At 43.1% G+C, this 17483-nt stretch overlaps 2 protein-coding genes across 2 annotated transcripts; both read left to right on the top strand.

The window, feature by feature from the left end:
• Nucleotides 1-6045: 6045 nt before the first annotated feature.
• LOC136767592 (protein S100-A1) lies at nt 6046-8541 on the top strand. Its single transcript, XM_066721476.1, has 3 exons — nt 6046-6145; nt 7766-7925; nt 8313-8541. The coding sequence occupies exons 2-3, from the start codon at nt 7785-7787 to the stop codon at nt 8463-8465; spliced, it is 294 nt and encodes a 97-aa protein (XP_066577573.1). The 5' UTR covers nt 6046-6145; nt 7766-7784; the 3' UTR covers nt 8466-8541.
• Nucleotides 8542-11480: 2939 nt separating this feature from the next.
• Nucleotides 11481-13244, top strand: LOC136767594 (protein S100-A1). The gene is made up of 3 exons (XM_066721479.1): nt 11481-11575; nt 12347-12506; nt 13010-13244. Exons 2-3 carry the CDS (start codon nt 12366-12368, stop codon nt 13160-13162), a joined length of 294 nt encoding a protein of 97 aa, XP_066577576.1. The 5' UTR covers nt 11481-11575; nt 12347-12365; the 3' UTR covers nt 13163-13244.
• Nucleotides 13245-17483: the final 4239 nt, after the last annotated feature.

Raw genomic sequence — 17483 nt, forward strand, 5'->3', positions numbered from 1 at the left:
GTGTGTTCTGACACCTTTCTATCAGGACCAGCATTCACTTTTTCAGCAATTTGAGCTACAGTAGCTTGTCTGTTGGATCGGACACACGAGCCAGCCTTCGCTCCCCACGTGCATCAATGAGCCTTGGCCGCCCATGACCCTGTCGCTGGTTCACCGCTTTTCCTTCCTTGGACCACTTTTGATAGGTACTGACCACTGCAGACCGGGAACACCCCACAAGAGCTGCAGTTTTGGAGATGCTCTGACCCAGTCGTCTAGCCATCACAATTTGGCCCTTGTCAAAGTCGCACAGATCCTTATGCTTGCCCGTTTTTCATGCTTCTAACACATCAACTTTGAGGAGAAAATGTTCACTTGCTGCCTAATATATCCCACCCACTGACAGGTGCCATGATAACGAGATTATCAGTGTTATTCACTTCACCTGTCACTGGTCATAATGTTATGGCTGATCGGTGTGTATATATATATATATATATATATATATGGAAAGGAATATTGAGGCCGAAGTCTCATGTTCAAGTGTGCCCTGCAAGACAAGCATCGCAAATAAGAAATATAAACATTTAAAAACAGATAAAATATAAACACAATACATAATACACAATACCTGGGATCTAGTTCTATAACCATTAGACCTAAAATGAATTAATATTGACAAATATAATGGGAGTTTTTGCATTAGTGCTTTATAAATAATTGCTAGAGGGTTCAGCTCCCTTCTAATATACAAAGAGGTCCATCCCACCTCTTCATACAGAATACAATGGTGTGTTTTGTACCTGTGACCAGTGATAAACCTAAGTGCACAATGGAACACAGTATCCAAAGGTTTTAGTGTGGACACGAGGCATGCATACATACAATATCACCATAATCCCGAATGGGCATGAAGGTAGCATTCACAATTTTTCTTCCTGTTTACACCAGTTAAACAGGTTTTGTTTCTACAGAGGAAACCAATCTTGATCATGAATTTCTTCACCAACTCAGTTACATGCGTTTTTAAAAGACAGCTTGTCATCAAGCCAGATCCCAAGATATTTATAGGAAGTAATTCATTCAATTTTCATACCAGTTTGAACTAGTAATAATTCATACTGTAAGTATTTAAATCCAACTTATGTGACCTTGAACAAAGCATGAATGTTGTTTTGTTTTGCATTTAGCACAAGCACAGGTATTCTCTGCAGAGCCAAGAAGTCAAATTTGTAACAAGACTTGGACAACAGTTGGAGCAATGGAGTACAACACAGTGTCATCTGCATATACAGTACACTTAATCTTACAGCTGTCTAGAGCATCATCAATGTTATTTATATAAAGAGAAAAACAATAAATAAATAAATACAATAAATACAGTTTATAAAGCTCTGCTTCCTCCAGTACAGTGAGCCCAACCTAGCAGCACAGGGCACAAGGCAGGGCACAGGGTGGGACACCAGTCCAGCACAGGGCAGCTCTGGTTTTGCGTGCCGTATTTATTTTTAGTAAAGTTAAAACTATTATTAAATATGCACACACACAAAAAACAAAAACATATTCCACTACCCAAAAAAGAAATCCCACTAAAGTTTAATATGAACAATTTTACAGTGTTTTTTTTTTTCTACTCATATTCCAAAGGCCGATTACATATATGGGTAAAGAACCGTTTGGGCTCAGTGGAAAGAACCTCTTAGCAGCATCTCAAAACCAATGTGTTTGTCCACTTTACCATATCAATTTTACCATCTTTCTACCAAGGAACACTATACTTCACCATATTTTGTGATACAGATTCCTGCTGTGTACAAGTAATTAGACACGGGGGTTTCAGGTTTCCCGAACCAAACAAATGTTGCGGAACTGCCCCCGGCTCAGCCAGTCCATCTTCCGTCTTCCCTTGCGGGGGAGGGGGTGGAGAGTGGATGAGTGATTTTTCCGAAGGCCCGGGGTTTGATTGAATATCAATATTAATGAAATATACTGACGCACTGGCGCAGGGATTGATAGCTTTCAACACGAATTGTGCTCTTTAGTGTCTCTTTCTTCACATTATTGGCAAACTGATACAAGCCTGAAACAAATACACACACACACACAGGATTTAGCAGGAGATTACTTCTGCAGTTAACATAAGCACTTCCAGTTTTGCACTGACAATAAGAGAAGTAATTGATATTTAGAACTTTACGAATTATAACACTCTTATTGAGAGTCACCAGGGCTGGGAAAAAATAGGTGAAGGTTACACCTGCTTCTACTGTTTAATAATAATAATAATAATAATAATAATAATAATAATAATGAGTGCCTCTATTTTCAGCAATGCTTTGAGAACTGTAGATTACAAAAGGCAACTGCTAAAACATTGATGTTAATTAGAGCTAATATGGGATTTCTCTGGATCCAGTATGAATCTGAACTTAAATCTCCTAGCTACTGTGATCCCTCCAGTCCTCAACCGAACCATATTCAGCTTTCCTTAGCTCTTGAAGTGAGCCCGTGGGGGTGGTATGAATGCGACTTAAGGAAGGTAACAAATGGCAAGAGGCCCTTTCTGGTCTTATCGTCCCTGGCAGCTACTAGTAGCATATTGAGACCAGGTCACCAGCAAGCCTGTTCCTGCAGGAGCCCAGGTAATCGTGTCCCACACAGCGGTGAGGTCATTTGCTCCGATCAGCACACGGCTGTTTGCATAAAGAATAGCCCTCCCGGACCATTGTGGCACGGTATCAGATTTGCAATGCAAACGGCACCTAGTGCGTAATGACCGTGAAAGAGATTGCGCTCTGTTTGTGGTTTCTTTTGCACTAAAAACACATCGCACTTGCAGCCCTGTCCAAGCAAATCAGACCTGTGTCTTGTGTAGGATACAAAATGGGTCAAACCCATTCCCCGCCTTGATGCTCTTTGCTATCGTTCCTAATGTCAGTATTGCCAAGTGTGAGCCAAACAGATCCGGACTCAGATCCGATCCTGCATGACAAGTAAATTCCTTATACTTAACTCTGATTGAAGCAGAAGACTCATCTTTTCAGTCTTTGTTTTTCTTATAACATACAGTGCCGCCGGTGTGCCATGGACATGCCATGTATAATGTATTCTGTCATCTCATTCATGTCTCTTTACGTCTTCAAGTAATAGCCCCCCTGCGAGGGGCTGACGAGGTATCCCGTTCCCCACCCCAGAGGGCTGGTGAGGCACCCCCACTAGGGAGACCACAGCTAACCAGCCTCATAAAATCATACTACCTAGATGGGAGGCAACCATTTGTCCTGGGCCGTGGACCCCCAGATATTTATTTTCCCCTGTAACCATCTGTTTCTGTTTTTCTCTCCTCCATGCCTGATGGTTTCGTTTTCTTTGTATATTTGTCTGTTTATTGTAAATCTGTACCTACCCTGCAAAGGGCACTATACTAAATTTAAAAAAAAAATTATTGATGGTTTTTCTACCAGGGGCGAGGGGCTGGGTGGTCCTCCGAAGTGTTAGCATTAGCCGAGTAGTTCGTGGGGGCAAGAACTGTTTGAGAAATACTGCTGTAGACTTCTGCATTGGCCGGCAGTTGCAGTCCTTTTTATTTTTATTTTGTTTTGAGACAGGGAAATTCAGGGGCTGGTAGATTCCCCATCAGAGAGTGTGTTGTTTTACATTATGCAAACCCGCCTTGCCTGGATCTGTCGGGCTTTATGCTGCCGTCTCCTGACACCTTGTCTGAAAAGTGGGCGAAGCAGTGAGAAGGAAGCGGCCTCTGCAGCTGTCCATTTGCATAGCTTTTTCAGTCAGCCAAATTCATTTGCACAAGTCAGCCGACCGCTTATATCTGTATCTGGGAAAGCAGACAAAGCCAAAACCGACTGGGTTTGAATTCCCAGGGTCTGCATTCTCTTTCGAATTGTTCAGTTTGACTTCACAATCCAGTACATAGTGCCAGATCATGGCTGTGTCCTAGTGGGACGCATACCGGTGTTGTATGACCTGCAAGGTCTGGACCGCATCATGTCCACACTTCCCTATTAGAACTAGCATGCATGACTTGTATTTTACATTATCTGTATACTTCTGTAATTTGTAAACTGTAATTGCATTATGCTTGATTCAAGTTTTGTATTGTATTAACGCACTTCTGTATTGCTCATGTAACCTGTAAATTGCCCTGAACAAGGTAATCTGCCAATAAATAAATAATATAAATAAAATAAGTTTTAATCTCGTCCCTTGTTTTGTAGAACAGAGCAGATTAAAAAAGATCATGTACTGCCTGGTTGTAGCGATTCTGCTGTCTGTAAATCTGGGGAGATTGGTACTTGCACAATTCTAGTTTCTGACCAGTCCGGAAAGTTGACACAGGCAGGGGTCTCTGAGCGCATCAGTAGCATAACAATCACCATTGATAATGAGCGGTACTTGCTGTACCCCATGTACTTGTATACTGTGCTTTATATGACTGTACTCTGCAATAAATAAACTGGAATTTCAGTCTCTTTTATGAGCAGAATTCCTGCATAGCCACGACACATAAACCATTTCAACACAAATCAGCTGCTGAAAACATCACCCACAGCGTTGAAGAGGGTTTTAATATACACACTCAGGAAAAAGATTAGATGTTTGTTAGCTACTCCAGGTCTGCCCTAGATCATACCCCCCTGTGAGAGAGTTTCTGTTTGAGGCAGTTAACCTCAAACACTTGAATATCTGTCAAGGCTAGTCAAAACAACACCTGTAATCGATCAATACCGTGTACGTGCGTAACTGCAGAATGACTTGCACAATTTAACAGGAAAACAACTCCTTTTATTGCAAAGATGGGTCTATTTCTTCTATTAAAACAGGCTTAGGGGACCATTATAATCAGAATTTCTTTTGTCACCTTCCAACTGTAAGCGAAGTCCAGGAATTGAGTGGGCCCCAGGTGTAAAAGATCTCTCCTGTACACCTAGAGTGGTAGGTGTGGGCAAGACACAGCACTGCCCTACTTGTGCTGCCCTTCAAAACTGAACCACATGGCTCAGTGAGTGATAGCTGAAAGTGAGCTTGAGTGCCTTTTTTCCTTCACGTTATGATCTCTTCTATTTTCCCTTTGACAAAGGTTTCAGGGCGAGCTGTCATAGTACACTGTGGCTCTCTGTGCCAGGGCTATCTGGTTGCCCCATGATGGGCAGTCTGTGTAAACAGGCCTCACAGTTTGAAGCTAATAGGAAACGCACTTTGTATTTAAGCTCGACTTGGATGCCTGCCCAGGGAAGTGCTTATTAATAAAAGCGCTCTGCTCACAATCCCTGTCCAAACAAACCTAGCGTGCTGTGTATCATCCACTTAGACACTGGAAAGAGAGTAAATACCAAACCAAACCAAATGCATGCTATATTAAGGATATATCAAGGAGTAGCTTGTTGTCTTGTAGCAGTTATGCTTATTTGGTGTGTGCTGAAACTTGAGAGACTGCCTTGCAACTTCAAATGTGATGTACCTGCCACTGGAGTCCATTTAATTACCCCATGTGCGATAAGCGAAGGGGATATTGGGTTTTCTTGAGGAGATAAGTGAGTTTTTTCTTACACGGACGTGTTGATATGTTAATCGGCTACACTGTACAGGCGACGCAGTCCTTGCTTGGAGAAGTAAGCAAAGCTCTCCCGGGGGCGAAGGGAGGAACCGGGTACCTGTACCAGTGTCTCTCATCTGGAAGGACCTGCAGGATATATTAACTTCTGGTGGAAGTGAAAGCATTGTTTAAATTTTGTTTGCATTGTTTGGCAATGCCATAGCCTAAAGAAATACCCTTCTACATACACAGAACAGATAACACCAAATCGAATCACTGCAGATACACACAGGCACAAGCACACCATTATGTCTATATTGCATATCACTTAAAGATAAGGACCCTTCTTTTTTACAATTCAGAATATATTATTATTATTATTATTATTAATCATTATACAATTAAGCCGCATTACATCATGCAATCTGGTGTGATTGCTGCTTCCACACACTGTTTGCACATGGAGCTCACCTGCTGGAGGAGGGGCTTGTTGCGGGGCTCAGCTGTGATTTTTCTGGGCTGCAGGTGTTGTGTTGCTGCGGCTATAATAGGCGAGGCAGACGCGCCAGAGGGCAGCTCCCATTCATTGCAGCTCCGGTTTGTGCTGTGGAGGTGAGTGCGGCTGCGCGCAGCATTGCATGGGGTGTTTAGTGGATCATAGGACGTAGTGGGTTTTTGCGATTTCTCTGTTATTCAACATTTCCAACTGCGGTAACCTTCGGGTGACTTGGTTTTCAGATCTTTTTGTCGTTGATGGCTTGTGTTTAGGTTCTGAAGGGGAAAGGGATTTTTGTTTTATTTTAAAGGGATCTATAAACTGGTGGGGTTTGGGGTTTACAAGCTATGCGGTAGGAGGTTGACTTAATGCAACTTTTTTTTACATAAATTCCTATTGGAGGCTCTTTAAAGATGTAAAGTTTATACGCGCTATTGTAGACCGAACGTGGCTCGCAGTCTAGGATCTTCTGATATTGGATAGTCTATAACAAAGGATGGTTTTATGCATAATTGATCACGACCGTCTCTCGTGTGGGCTGGATTATGGGATTGACTGAACCACTTCAGGTGCTCGCTGTGGAGGGGGGGGGCAGGTTTCTAATGCCTTTAACTTTTTCTACAGGTGAAGGGCGCAAGTGGATTCTCGTTACTCTGTAGGAGTCTAACCAGTTGTGGCCATAAACACAGGGGATCATTTAAGAACCCTTTTTCATGACTGCAGTTGACTTTAAGATGCATTTCAGGATCACTGTTTGCAAGGAACCTTGGTAAACGGTTCTATTAAAAACCTTTTAAGGGTTCCTCCACAGTATCAACCCCAGAACCCTAAAAGGTTCTTATTGGAACCTCGACTTGGTGTGGGGGACCTCCTGTTCTGCTGGATTTTGTTTTGAGGGAGAAATTTTAAATGATTTAAATCTTCACTATTAAATAAGGTGTAACCAAGAGCTCGGAACAAAAACCAGCAGGGCAGGGTGGTCCTCCAAGACTGGATTGGGAACCCCTGTGCAGAACACTTGCAATTAAATCCAAAGTAGTGATTAATTTGGTTCCCTTCCAGTTAAGGAGGGAGAAAATGTTCAATGGGACTCTTGACATGTTACTGCTAAACTGGGTTTTTAATATACCATTACTAATTTGTACTATTTAATGTTTAATCAGTATTTTTTCTTACCCCTCATTACAGCAACCAAAATGGTTATTCGATCGAGTCTACCCCAGTCACTTTAAAAAAACTACAAAAAAGTGTAGCATGGCTGTTCTATGCAGTACATTATGCAATCGGATAAATTTGGTAATCTCTACCTTATGCCATAGGTGGACTGGCCATTGGGCAATTCTGAAATGCCAAGAGGGCCGGTCCATTTTTTTTTTTTTTTTTTTTTTTTTTTGGTGGGCCAGTTGCACTGTATAGACTAGCGGACTGCACATTGCCAATTGCCCTCCCCTGGACCACACTTCCAGTAAGCAGAACTGCACGCTGCTGGCACCCCATCCCCCCAGACTGCACTTTACGGAGACCCAGGATTTAGCAGCCATCAACCCCCCCCCCCTTGGTAAAAGTCCAGGGCTGTTTTGTTTGGTCCCAGTCCACCCCTGCCTTATGCCTTAGTCTCTGGTGTAGCTTCAGAAATGCACTTTTTAAAAAAAAAAAAAATTAAAAAAAAAAAAAAAAAAACTGGGCTAGTCTCATTCCACTAACCACTTTTCCCATTTCTTTCTCCCTCCTTCCAGGTAACCAGAGTAGTTGAAAATGGTGTCCCAACTGGAAACCGCAATGGAGAGCATGATCCGGGTTTTCCACCAGTATTCGGGGAAGGAGGGTGACAAGCTCAAACTGAGCAAGGCCGAGCTCAAGAGTCTTCTTCAAGGGGAGCTCAGCGACTTCCTGGCAGTGAGTGGAAACCTCTCTTGTCCCCCACTTGCCAGCTGTGATCTTGGTGCATTTAGACTTGGCTAGTTTAGCCCCACCACCAAACTTTGGCGGAAGCGGCAAAGAAACGTATAGAATTCTGTACGACTAAACCCTAACTTCCTCCAATAATCCAACACTTCAATTTCCTACTGACTTCAGACGGGTTACGTCCCCATAATGAGCACAGGGCTCCGGGTGTACCAGAGTCCGGCTTATTCCAGTTACAAACTGATGCCTGGATTATAAGCAACTTGCTTTTACAGGTGCCTGTGACATGAGACCATTCTAATGGGTTGCCCTAAACTTGTGTGTGTGTGTGTGTGTTGCGCCACTGTATCAAATGCCTCTAACCGGTCTCCTTCACAGGCTAGCAAGGACCCCCTAGTGGTGGATAAGATCATGAAGGACCTGGATGAGAACCGTGATGGCGAGGTGGACTTCCAGGAGTTTGTGATCTTGGTGGCTGCCCTGACTGTGGCCTGCAATGAGTTCTTTGTGGCGAGCATGAAGGACAAATGAACTCTTCCCCACCTTGGCCTAGCCTTGCAATCCAAACTTCCTTTCCCCTTTCAATAAACCTGTAATTCAAACTCCAGACTTGTCTCTTGTGAGAACTCTATCCAGTTTGGGGAACAGGGGGGGGTGCAGCTTCAACTATGCCTTCCCAGGTTAGTCCCAATACAGACTAATGCAGTGGTTCTTTACCCTAGTTCTGCAGGAGCCCTCACCCTGCTGGTCTTTGTTCCAGCTGAGCTCAATTACAATTTAACTCTTCAATTGGTGCATTTTAAACTGTTCTAAGTATAAGGAACTACACATTGTTAATTTAAAGTCCAATGTAAGCAAGCCCCTTTATGTAATTGAGGGGACAGTTGGTCCAAGACCCAGCAGAGTAGGGGGTCCTTGAGGACCACTGGTCTAAGTTGTACATCAAGCAACTGAGCACCACTATAAGATTTCCAACCAGACAGATAGCTTGGGCAGCTCTGCAAGCTGGGCTGGGTGGCTTTAAAAATTGGATCAATGCTGCCACCTGCTGATCACATAAGTGGTGCAACTGAATATTGTATTGTAGGAATGAGTTCCTTCAGATTCACATCATGGGTTCAGTTGAGGCATTAGAGTGTGGTGTGTGGGTTTTTTTTTTTTTTTTTTTTTTTTTTTTCCTCCTCCCAACATCTGCGCACTTAAGTCTGTATGCAGTTGGATATTTAAATCATCTGTGATTTTTAAACCACTTAATTTCTATAAAATGCCACAGTCCTCTACTCTACTTCTGTGCAGTGGTCTGGCTTTATCCCATCTGTTGGACATCCGTGCTGTAAAAGGTCTGCACCTTTGTATCAGTGAAGACTTGTGCTGGGTTGGACTGGTCCAAACATGAGTCACTTTGGAGACCAGCTGTGTTTCTTTATTTTGCCAGTTTACAAAATGCAGAAGGCAAATCAAACTATTCTGTGGTCCATAAACTCAACCCCATCACTACTCTCCATTGCAGCATTAAACTCTGATCTCAAACACATACAAGCAAGATATTTAAGAGTTTTTTTTTATTATTCCACATCAGTCATACATCACCAGGATTTAAAAATAAAAAATCTGCAATTTTGGTAACTGTACTGTTGGTCACACTAAGGTTAAATTTTGCCAGTCTTCTGTGGTCTTATACACAGACTAGGCAACTGCTCACATAATTGTATGTGTCTGGAGTGCTGGAAGTTTAATCACAATGAAATTAGAATTCTGAATTTGATCTAGAATTGTGGATTCATGACTTTTAACATTCTGATGGGTGGGATAGAATGGCAGCTAAACTCTAGAGTAGTTTCCAACCCTGGTCCTGGAGGACCCCCTACCCTGATGGTTTTTGTTCCCCCTGAGCTCTCAATTTGACTCATTTCCTAAATCAGCCTTTATTTTAAGCAGTAGGGTTTTTAAGCCAACTTTGTATCCTTTACAATTTAAAAAGTAAAATAAGCAAATTACTTCAATTAAGGGTTCGATGAAGTAATTGAGAACTCAGTTGGAACCAAAACCAGCAGGGTAGGGGCTACTCCAGTACCAGGGTTGGGAACCACTGTTTCTTGGTTGCATCTCCACTGAAGCACAGAAACTAGGGGGCTGCTCTGTGCCTTTGCAAATTATCAGGCTGCCAGTCTCCCCTCCCCTCCCCCCACACAATCAGTTTCCATGTTTGTGTGTAAACTGGTGACTCTATGGGCATCATGTTCCAAAGGGAACATTGTCATGAGTTTAGGATTTTGTATAGTGAACCTCACTCTGAACTTTTTAAATGATGTATTTGAAGCGGCTGATGCTTCGGTAAAAGGCAGGACTGACCGACTTGCCACCTGGTGCCATGGTCAGATAAACGCAGTGGAATCAGCCCAAATGGACACCGATGTAATCAGCAAAAACAAAAAGGTTTCCAGGTTGAGGGGAGGTTTAGGTTTATATTCCGATTTTCAAAGGGGACTGCTGCAATTGCTGGACCTCGTTTGCCCCCATCAGCCACTGACGCTGCCTTGCCTTACCCCTCCATCTAGGCAGGGGGAAGAGAGGTGACCTTGAGTGTCCACTGCCCCCGTTTTTACTGACTTCTCCTCTCCATCCCCGATCACAACACTGCTGGCCTGCTTTCCCTGGTCGTGGGAAGTGCTGGACAGGATTTAGGCAGAGCCACAGCCACCAGTGCTTTGGAGCGGCCTCCCTGGGGGTGGGCTGCCGGGACGTGGAAGAGGGAAAACCGTTTATCAGTTGCTAAAACCGTTGCTTCTCTGCTGCCTTTCTTATCGCTCTCGGGTTATTAATTATGAGCCGGGGAACAGAATTCCTTTCAAACACCATCCCTCGATCAATTCTTAAGAAGATACGTGATTCGACATGTGTAATGCCAGTCAGCAACTGCCCCTCAAAAACCCTACTGGATCGCACCAGTCCCATCCCTCGGACAGCACCAGTATTTGAACCCTCCCAGGTGACCCAACAAGGATCACATGACCGTCCAGCGCTGCTCTAGAGAGAGTCGGGCCCCAGAAGGGACATCCTATATACACAGTTGAGCTTTTATTTCCTATAAAGACCACACCCTTACTACAATACCAAAGTACAAAAATAAGGGATCTAAGATAAGTCTGTACACAGGGTTACATAGAACAAAAATCCAGGAAGGAGAAAGTCCAGGGGAACTAAAGGAGGACAACCTCCCGCCCTCCCCCTCACAATTTGAAGTTACATCTCCCCAGTGACCCTGAGAGAATTCGGGTACCTGTACCTGCAGGATATATTAACTTCTGGTGGAAGTGAAAGCATTGTTTAAATTTTGTTTGCATTTTTTGTCAATGCCATAGCCTAAAGAAATACCCTTACAATTCAGAATATATTATTATTATTATTATTATTATTAATCATTATACAATTAAGCCGCATTACATCATGCAATCTGGTGTGATTGCTGCTTCCACACACTGTTTGCACATGGAGCTCACCTGCTGGAGGAGGGGCTTGTTGCGGGGCTCAGCTGTGATTTTTCTGGGCTGCAGGTGTTGTGTTGCTGCGGCTATAATAGGCGAGGCAGACGCGCCAGAGGGCAGCTCCCGTTCATTGCAGCTCCGGTTTGTGCTGTGGAGGTGAGTGCGGCTGCGCGCAGCATTGCATGGGGTGTTTAGTGGATCATAGGACGTAGTGGGTTTATTTATTTTTGTATTTTTTTTCGATTTCTCTGTTATTCACACATTTCCACTCTTACAGAGAGGCTACCGCACATGGGGGTGACTTGGTTTTCAACTCTATTTGGGGTTGATGGCTTGTGTCGATCCTGGAGGGGAAAGGGATCCTTTTAAAAGGATCTATGAACCGGGGGGGTTACAAGCTATGCGGTAGGAAGTTGAATTGATGCAACTTTTAACTATAATGAAGCTTGTGTATTCCTCTTAAAGGCTCTAACGGGAGACTGCGCTTAAATATGTAGTTTATCCGCGCTATTGTAGACTGGACCCTAGACGGGAGCTAAGTTTTCTTTATTGGATAGTATATAACAGGATGGTTTTATGCATAATTGATCACGACCGTCTCCGGTGGGCTGGATTATGGGATTGACTGAACAATTTAAGGTGCTCGCTGTGGAGGGGGGCAGGTTTCTAATGCGCCCTTCACTTGCCTTGAACATGTTGCTTCAAGACTTTCTAAATCTAGCTGAAGGCATAACGTGACTAATTTCCGTGTACCGTTAACATTTTAATGGCCATATTGCTATAGTTTTCCCCCACCAAAATGTCTATTGGATTGACTTTAAAACCTGCTATAAAGTTCTCTTGCAGTCCATTTTACCATCCGAACAACTTGATCTTGACAATGTCTGATTTTAAATCTAGATTAGACCTCCACTTCTCTCCTTCCAGGTAACCAGAGTAGTTGAAAATGGTGTCCCAACTGGAAACCGCAATGGAGAGCATGATCCGGGTTTTCCACCAGTATTCGGGGAAGGAGGGTGACAAGCTCAAACTGAACAAGGCCGAGCTCAAGAGTCTTCTGCAAGGGGAGCTCAGCGACTTCCTGGCAGTGAGTGGAAACCTCTCTTGTCCCCCACTTGCCAGCTGTGATCTTGGTGCATTTAGACTTGGCTAGTTTAGCCCCACAACCAAACTTTGGTGGGAGCAGCAAAAACTCATGGAAAGGGAGAACTATAGAATCCTGTACCGCTACGCCCTAATTTCCTCCAATAATCCAACACTTTATTTTCTGTACCTTTTTGTTTTATGCCTTGCACCTTAAACTAAATGTATAAAATGTAATGGCTTGTGCTTCCATCTTGCAGCTGCTATTGTCTGGCTGTTCCTAAAGCCTACCAATCCAACCTAACTGTTCCACACCCATTTCCTACTGACTTTTCCATCTGGCAAGTAATGGTCTTGGACAAATTGACACCTGGATTATAAGGAATTTACTTTTTGCAGGTGCCTGTGGCATGAGTTTGTTCTATGGGCTTGTCCTAAACTTGGTTGGGTTTTAACTGTAGGGGATTGGTGATTTCCAATGCTAAGTCTGACTGGTCTCCTTCACAGGCTAGCAAGGACCCCCTAGTGGTGGATAAGATCATGAAGGACCTGGATGAGAACCGTGATGGTGAGGTGGACTTCCAGGAGTTTGTGATCTTGGTGGCTGCCCTGACTGTGGCCTGCAATGAGTTCTTTGAGGCGAGCATGAAGGACAAATGAACTCTTCCCCCATCTTGGTGCCTCAGCCTGGCCTTGTAGCCCAAACTTCCTTTCCCCTTTAAATAAACCTGTAAATCTCAAACTCCAGACTTGTCTCTTGTGAGAAGGGGTGGGGGTTGGGACTGGGAACTGGGAACTCTATCCAGATTGGAAACCCTGGAGGGGTGGTGTCCTGCAGGCCCAGGTTTAATTGGGGTGGTGCAGCTTTGATTAGGCAGTGATGCCTTCCCAGGTAAGTCCCAATGCAGACTAATGCAGTGGTTCTGCAGGAGCCCTCAGCCTGCTGGTCTTTGTTCCAGCTGAGCTCAATTACAATTGAACTCTTCAATTGGTGCATTTTAATCTTAAACTAAGGGCTGGTTTCACCAACAAAGCCTACTCCTGGCTTAATCCCTAAGATAGAATAGTTAATACTAATTTTAAAGTCTTTCTGATCCACAGATGAATTATGGAGTCCTTTTATGTTTGTCCTGACTTAATATAAGTGTGCCCACATGGTTCAAGCCTACAGCTGCTCATTAAACCAGGAATGGATTACAAAAGATTCCATTCTGTGGAATTGGAGCAGGAGATGCAGACAAAACAATGGAACAAGAAAAGTGAATGCATTCTGAACATTTCAGGGAGTGGGGTGGGGGGAACTGCTAAAAGCAAATGGTGTCAAACCAGCCCATAATAGAAAATAAAGGGGCACAATTTCAATTTTAGAAGAAACCTATGTGAACAGACATCTACAATTAATTCAGTGCTGATGAATGTGTCACAACTTCAGGTAAGAACCTTCATTTGCATTATTACAGTGGGTGTGATGCGGTTACATGACACCTGTCCCTCCTGAAAGGTCCTGTGGAAGAATTTGAAAATTGGCCTGAAAAAGACAAGAGGGTTAAGACACTTTTCTAGAGTTGCCTAATTCACATCTCCTGAGGCAAGCCAGGGAGCTGATGCTATATCTGGTCAGCAGAGGAAGAACAAGGAACTGACCATGCATGGAAAGTTGGCCATTGAATTTCATGAGTGCAAGTGGTCATATCTAAAGGAGGAACATGAAATGAAAATACTTGCACATGAAAAAAAGACAAGACTGATTAATTGAATGACTTGCTGTCTTAAATAACAGCACCAGCAACCTCTGGATGGTATACCACAGGGGTGGCTAACCCTGGTCCTGGAGAGCTGCAGGGTCTGCAGGTTTTTGTTTAATCCAGATCGTTAACTGCTTAATTGAACCAATTATGGGTCATAATTAGGCAAAAAGTCCCTGTGTTCAAGATATTAAGACAGACTTGGAAAGCCTGCAGGACTGCGGCTCTCCAGGACCAGGGTTAGCCACCCCTGGTATACCAGATGAAGAACTGAGCACAAATGGTACATATACCAAAGAAAGTAAATTGGTTACTTCCTTTGTTAAATATATCCCACTGTCTGTGTCAATCTTTATTATTTCATTCTAAAGACCATACAAGTTTTTGTGCTTCTAACAGTGTTCTTTTTCCAGCGGAAAGGAATCTGAACAGGTTGGAAGAGCCAGTGCACAGTGAATGTGTACCCTTCATCTGCTATAGCATCCCTGAGAGAAGAAGCTGCCAACACCTTTCAGCAGAGAACAAACAAGGTGACCATGCATGAAAAGTTAGCCAGAGAATGTCATGGGCATAAAATTTAATATCTGAAGGAAGAACATGAAATGAAAATTAGAATTCTACAGGTTGAATTGGATATGAATTTGGCAGAGGATGATCCATAAAGGATACAGTAATGAAATGATTGTGATTACCAGCCATGGTTTTGTCATTTGGATATTCATGAGTGAGTATTTGAATCACCACAAACTACATTTAAAACCAGCCTTGGTTTAGTCACTCATCTAATTTTGATGCACACTATTTCAATTGTGTACAGAACAAACATTATCAAAGCAAAAATAAGCCATAATGAACACATCCCATATTTAAATGCATCTCATCTCGTTGAAGTGCTGCACTGTGAATGCAACTCTGTGTGCAAGTCCTTGTTGGTCATTGCCTGCCTCAGCCACGGGCACATCTGCTTGATCCTGATCTGCTATTGGAGGATCAGGACAACAATGCTGCTTCAGGGAGTTGTGCAGCACAGCTGTAGCAATGATCACCTTTGCAGCATCTTCTTGGCTTGAAACGAAGTGTATTGCATAAACACTGGAATTGATTTTTCCATACTCCAAACATACGCTCGACCCTCCCTTTTGTGCGGATATGAGCTCTGTTGTACCTTTGCTGCTCAGCTGTTGTGGGATTTATGTATGGAGTGAATAAAAAGTTGCTCTGACCATATCCCATGTCACTAAGTAGTAGTCCACTATGCTGTCCTCTCTGAAACTGAGCACATGATGAAGTTTAGAGTTTAGAAAAATCCTTGAATCATGAGTTGCACCTTTCCAACAGGCAACCATGTTTGAGAACTCTAAATTTGGAGTGCATACACCCTGAACATTGATGGAAAACAAGTTCTTACAGTCCCTGCACTCCTCGGCATGGAAACATGATGGGAACGTGACATCAATCTATACAGCCAATCACTCCTGGGAAGTGCCCATATTCATACAAGTGCACTTTATAGTCAGCTTGGCCAGCAGCACCAGAAAACTTGATGTAAAGACTCCTCAGTTCACAAATGGCCCTGCAGACTTTGTGAACTATTCTACACACAGCTGCTTCACTGGCACCACACAAATCTCCAGTTTCACGTTGAAAGATTCCAGATGCCAAAAACCTAAAAGTGATCAGAACAACTATTTACGATTACGACTATTTTAAGATAAGTCTGTGCAAGACGCTTTGAGCTAAGACAGGTCAAACAGCCGTTTTAGTCTGGGACTAGGCTTAAGCCTTGTCTGTGAAACCGGCCAAGAGTCTGAAGTGTAAGGAACCAATGTGTAGGCAAATGACTTCAATTAAGTAATTGAGAGCTCAGTTGGAACAAACCCAGCAGGGTAGGGGGTCTAAGATGTACCCAAAGCGGCTGAGCACCCCTGTAAGATTTCCCTCCAGACAGGTTGCTTCCAAACTCCAAACTGCATCAATACTGCCACCTGCTGCTCAAACCCAACCTGTGCAATTGAATTATATTGTAGGAATGCATGCCTTTTCAACACTGGTAGCTTGGGTGATTTAAATCCTAGTTGCCATACTGGAGGCCTGAAAGCTGCAGAGACACATCTTGGGTTAATTTTGAGCCATTAGGGCTTAGTTTATATAAACTACTCGATGCTGTTAAGATGAACCAAGTCAGTGTGCAGTTGCCATTTTTATGCAAAACCAGTGAGTAATCTCAACACCTCCAGTTATGGAAAGAACATTAAATACTTGAATTTAAAAGGTTTCCATTCATGATTTTTAAACCACTTAATTTCTATAAATCCCCAGGGTCCTCTACTCCACTTTGAGTGGAGTTGAGTGCACTTGTCTGGTTTTATCCCATCGGTTGAACACCCTTGCTGTAAAAGGTCTGTTCCTCGGACTCACTGGACCAGTCAAATCCTGCACAAGTCTTCACACACTGGTCACTGCAGAGACTGGCTGGGTTTATTTTTATTTTGCCAGTTTACAAACTGCATAAAGGAAAATCAAACTCTTCTCTGGGCCATGAACTGAACCCCATCACCACTCTCCGTTGCTGTATTAAACTCTGATCTCAAGCAAACACAAGTGGGAGATTTAAGAGTTTTTTTTTATTTCACATCAGTCATACATCACCAGGATTTAAAAATAAAAAAATCCCCCACTGATTTCGGTTATAGGGTCTGTTGCGTCACATTGGCAAAATTCTTTAACATCAATCTTTTGTGATCTTTTGCACAGAGCAGGTGAATGCTTATGTAATTGTTTGGTCTGGAGCGCTGGAGATTAGAACTTGATTTAGAATTGTGGATTTATATATTCCATGAATTGTAACATTCTGATGTGGGGGTTGGGATGCCAGCTAAACTAGAGTGGTCCCCAAACCTGCTCCTGGAGGACCCCCTACTCTGCTGGTTTTTGTTCCAACCGAGCTCTCAAATACTTAACTGAACCCTTAATTATACTAATAATTTCCTGAATCAGAGACTTTATTGTAAACAATAGGGGTTAAAAGTTAAGTATAAAACATGTATAATGAACTTACCTTATCAAGGAACCAGATTTGTATCCGTTACAAAGTAAAATAAATCAAAAGGGTTCAATTAAGAAACGGAGAGCACGATTGGAAAAAAAAACAGCAGGGTAGGGGGTCCTGCAGGACCAGGGTTGGGAAGCCCTGTTTCTTGGTTGCATCTCCACCGAAGCACAGATACTAGGGGGCT

The sequence above is a fragment of the Amia ocellicauda genome, chromosome 14, assembly GCF_036373705.1.
Source record: "Amia ocellicauda isolate fAmiCal2 chromosome 14, fAmiCal2.hap1, whole genome shotgun sequence".
In the NCBI taxonomy this organism is placed as follows: domain Eukaryota; kingdom Metazoa; phylum Chordata; class Actinopteri; order Amiiformes; family Amiidae; genus Amia; species Amia ocellicauda.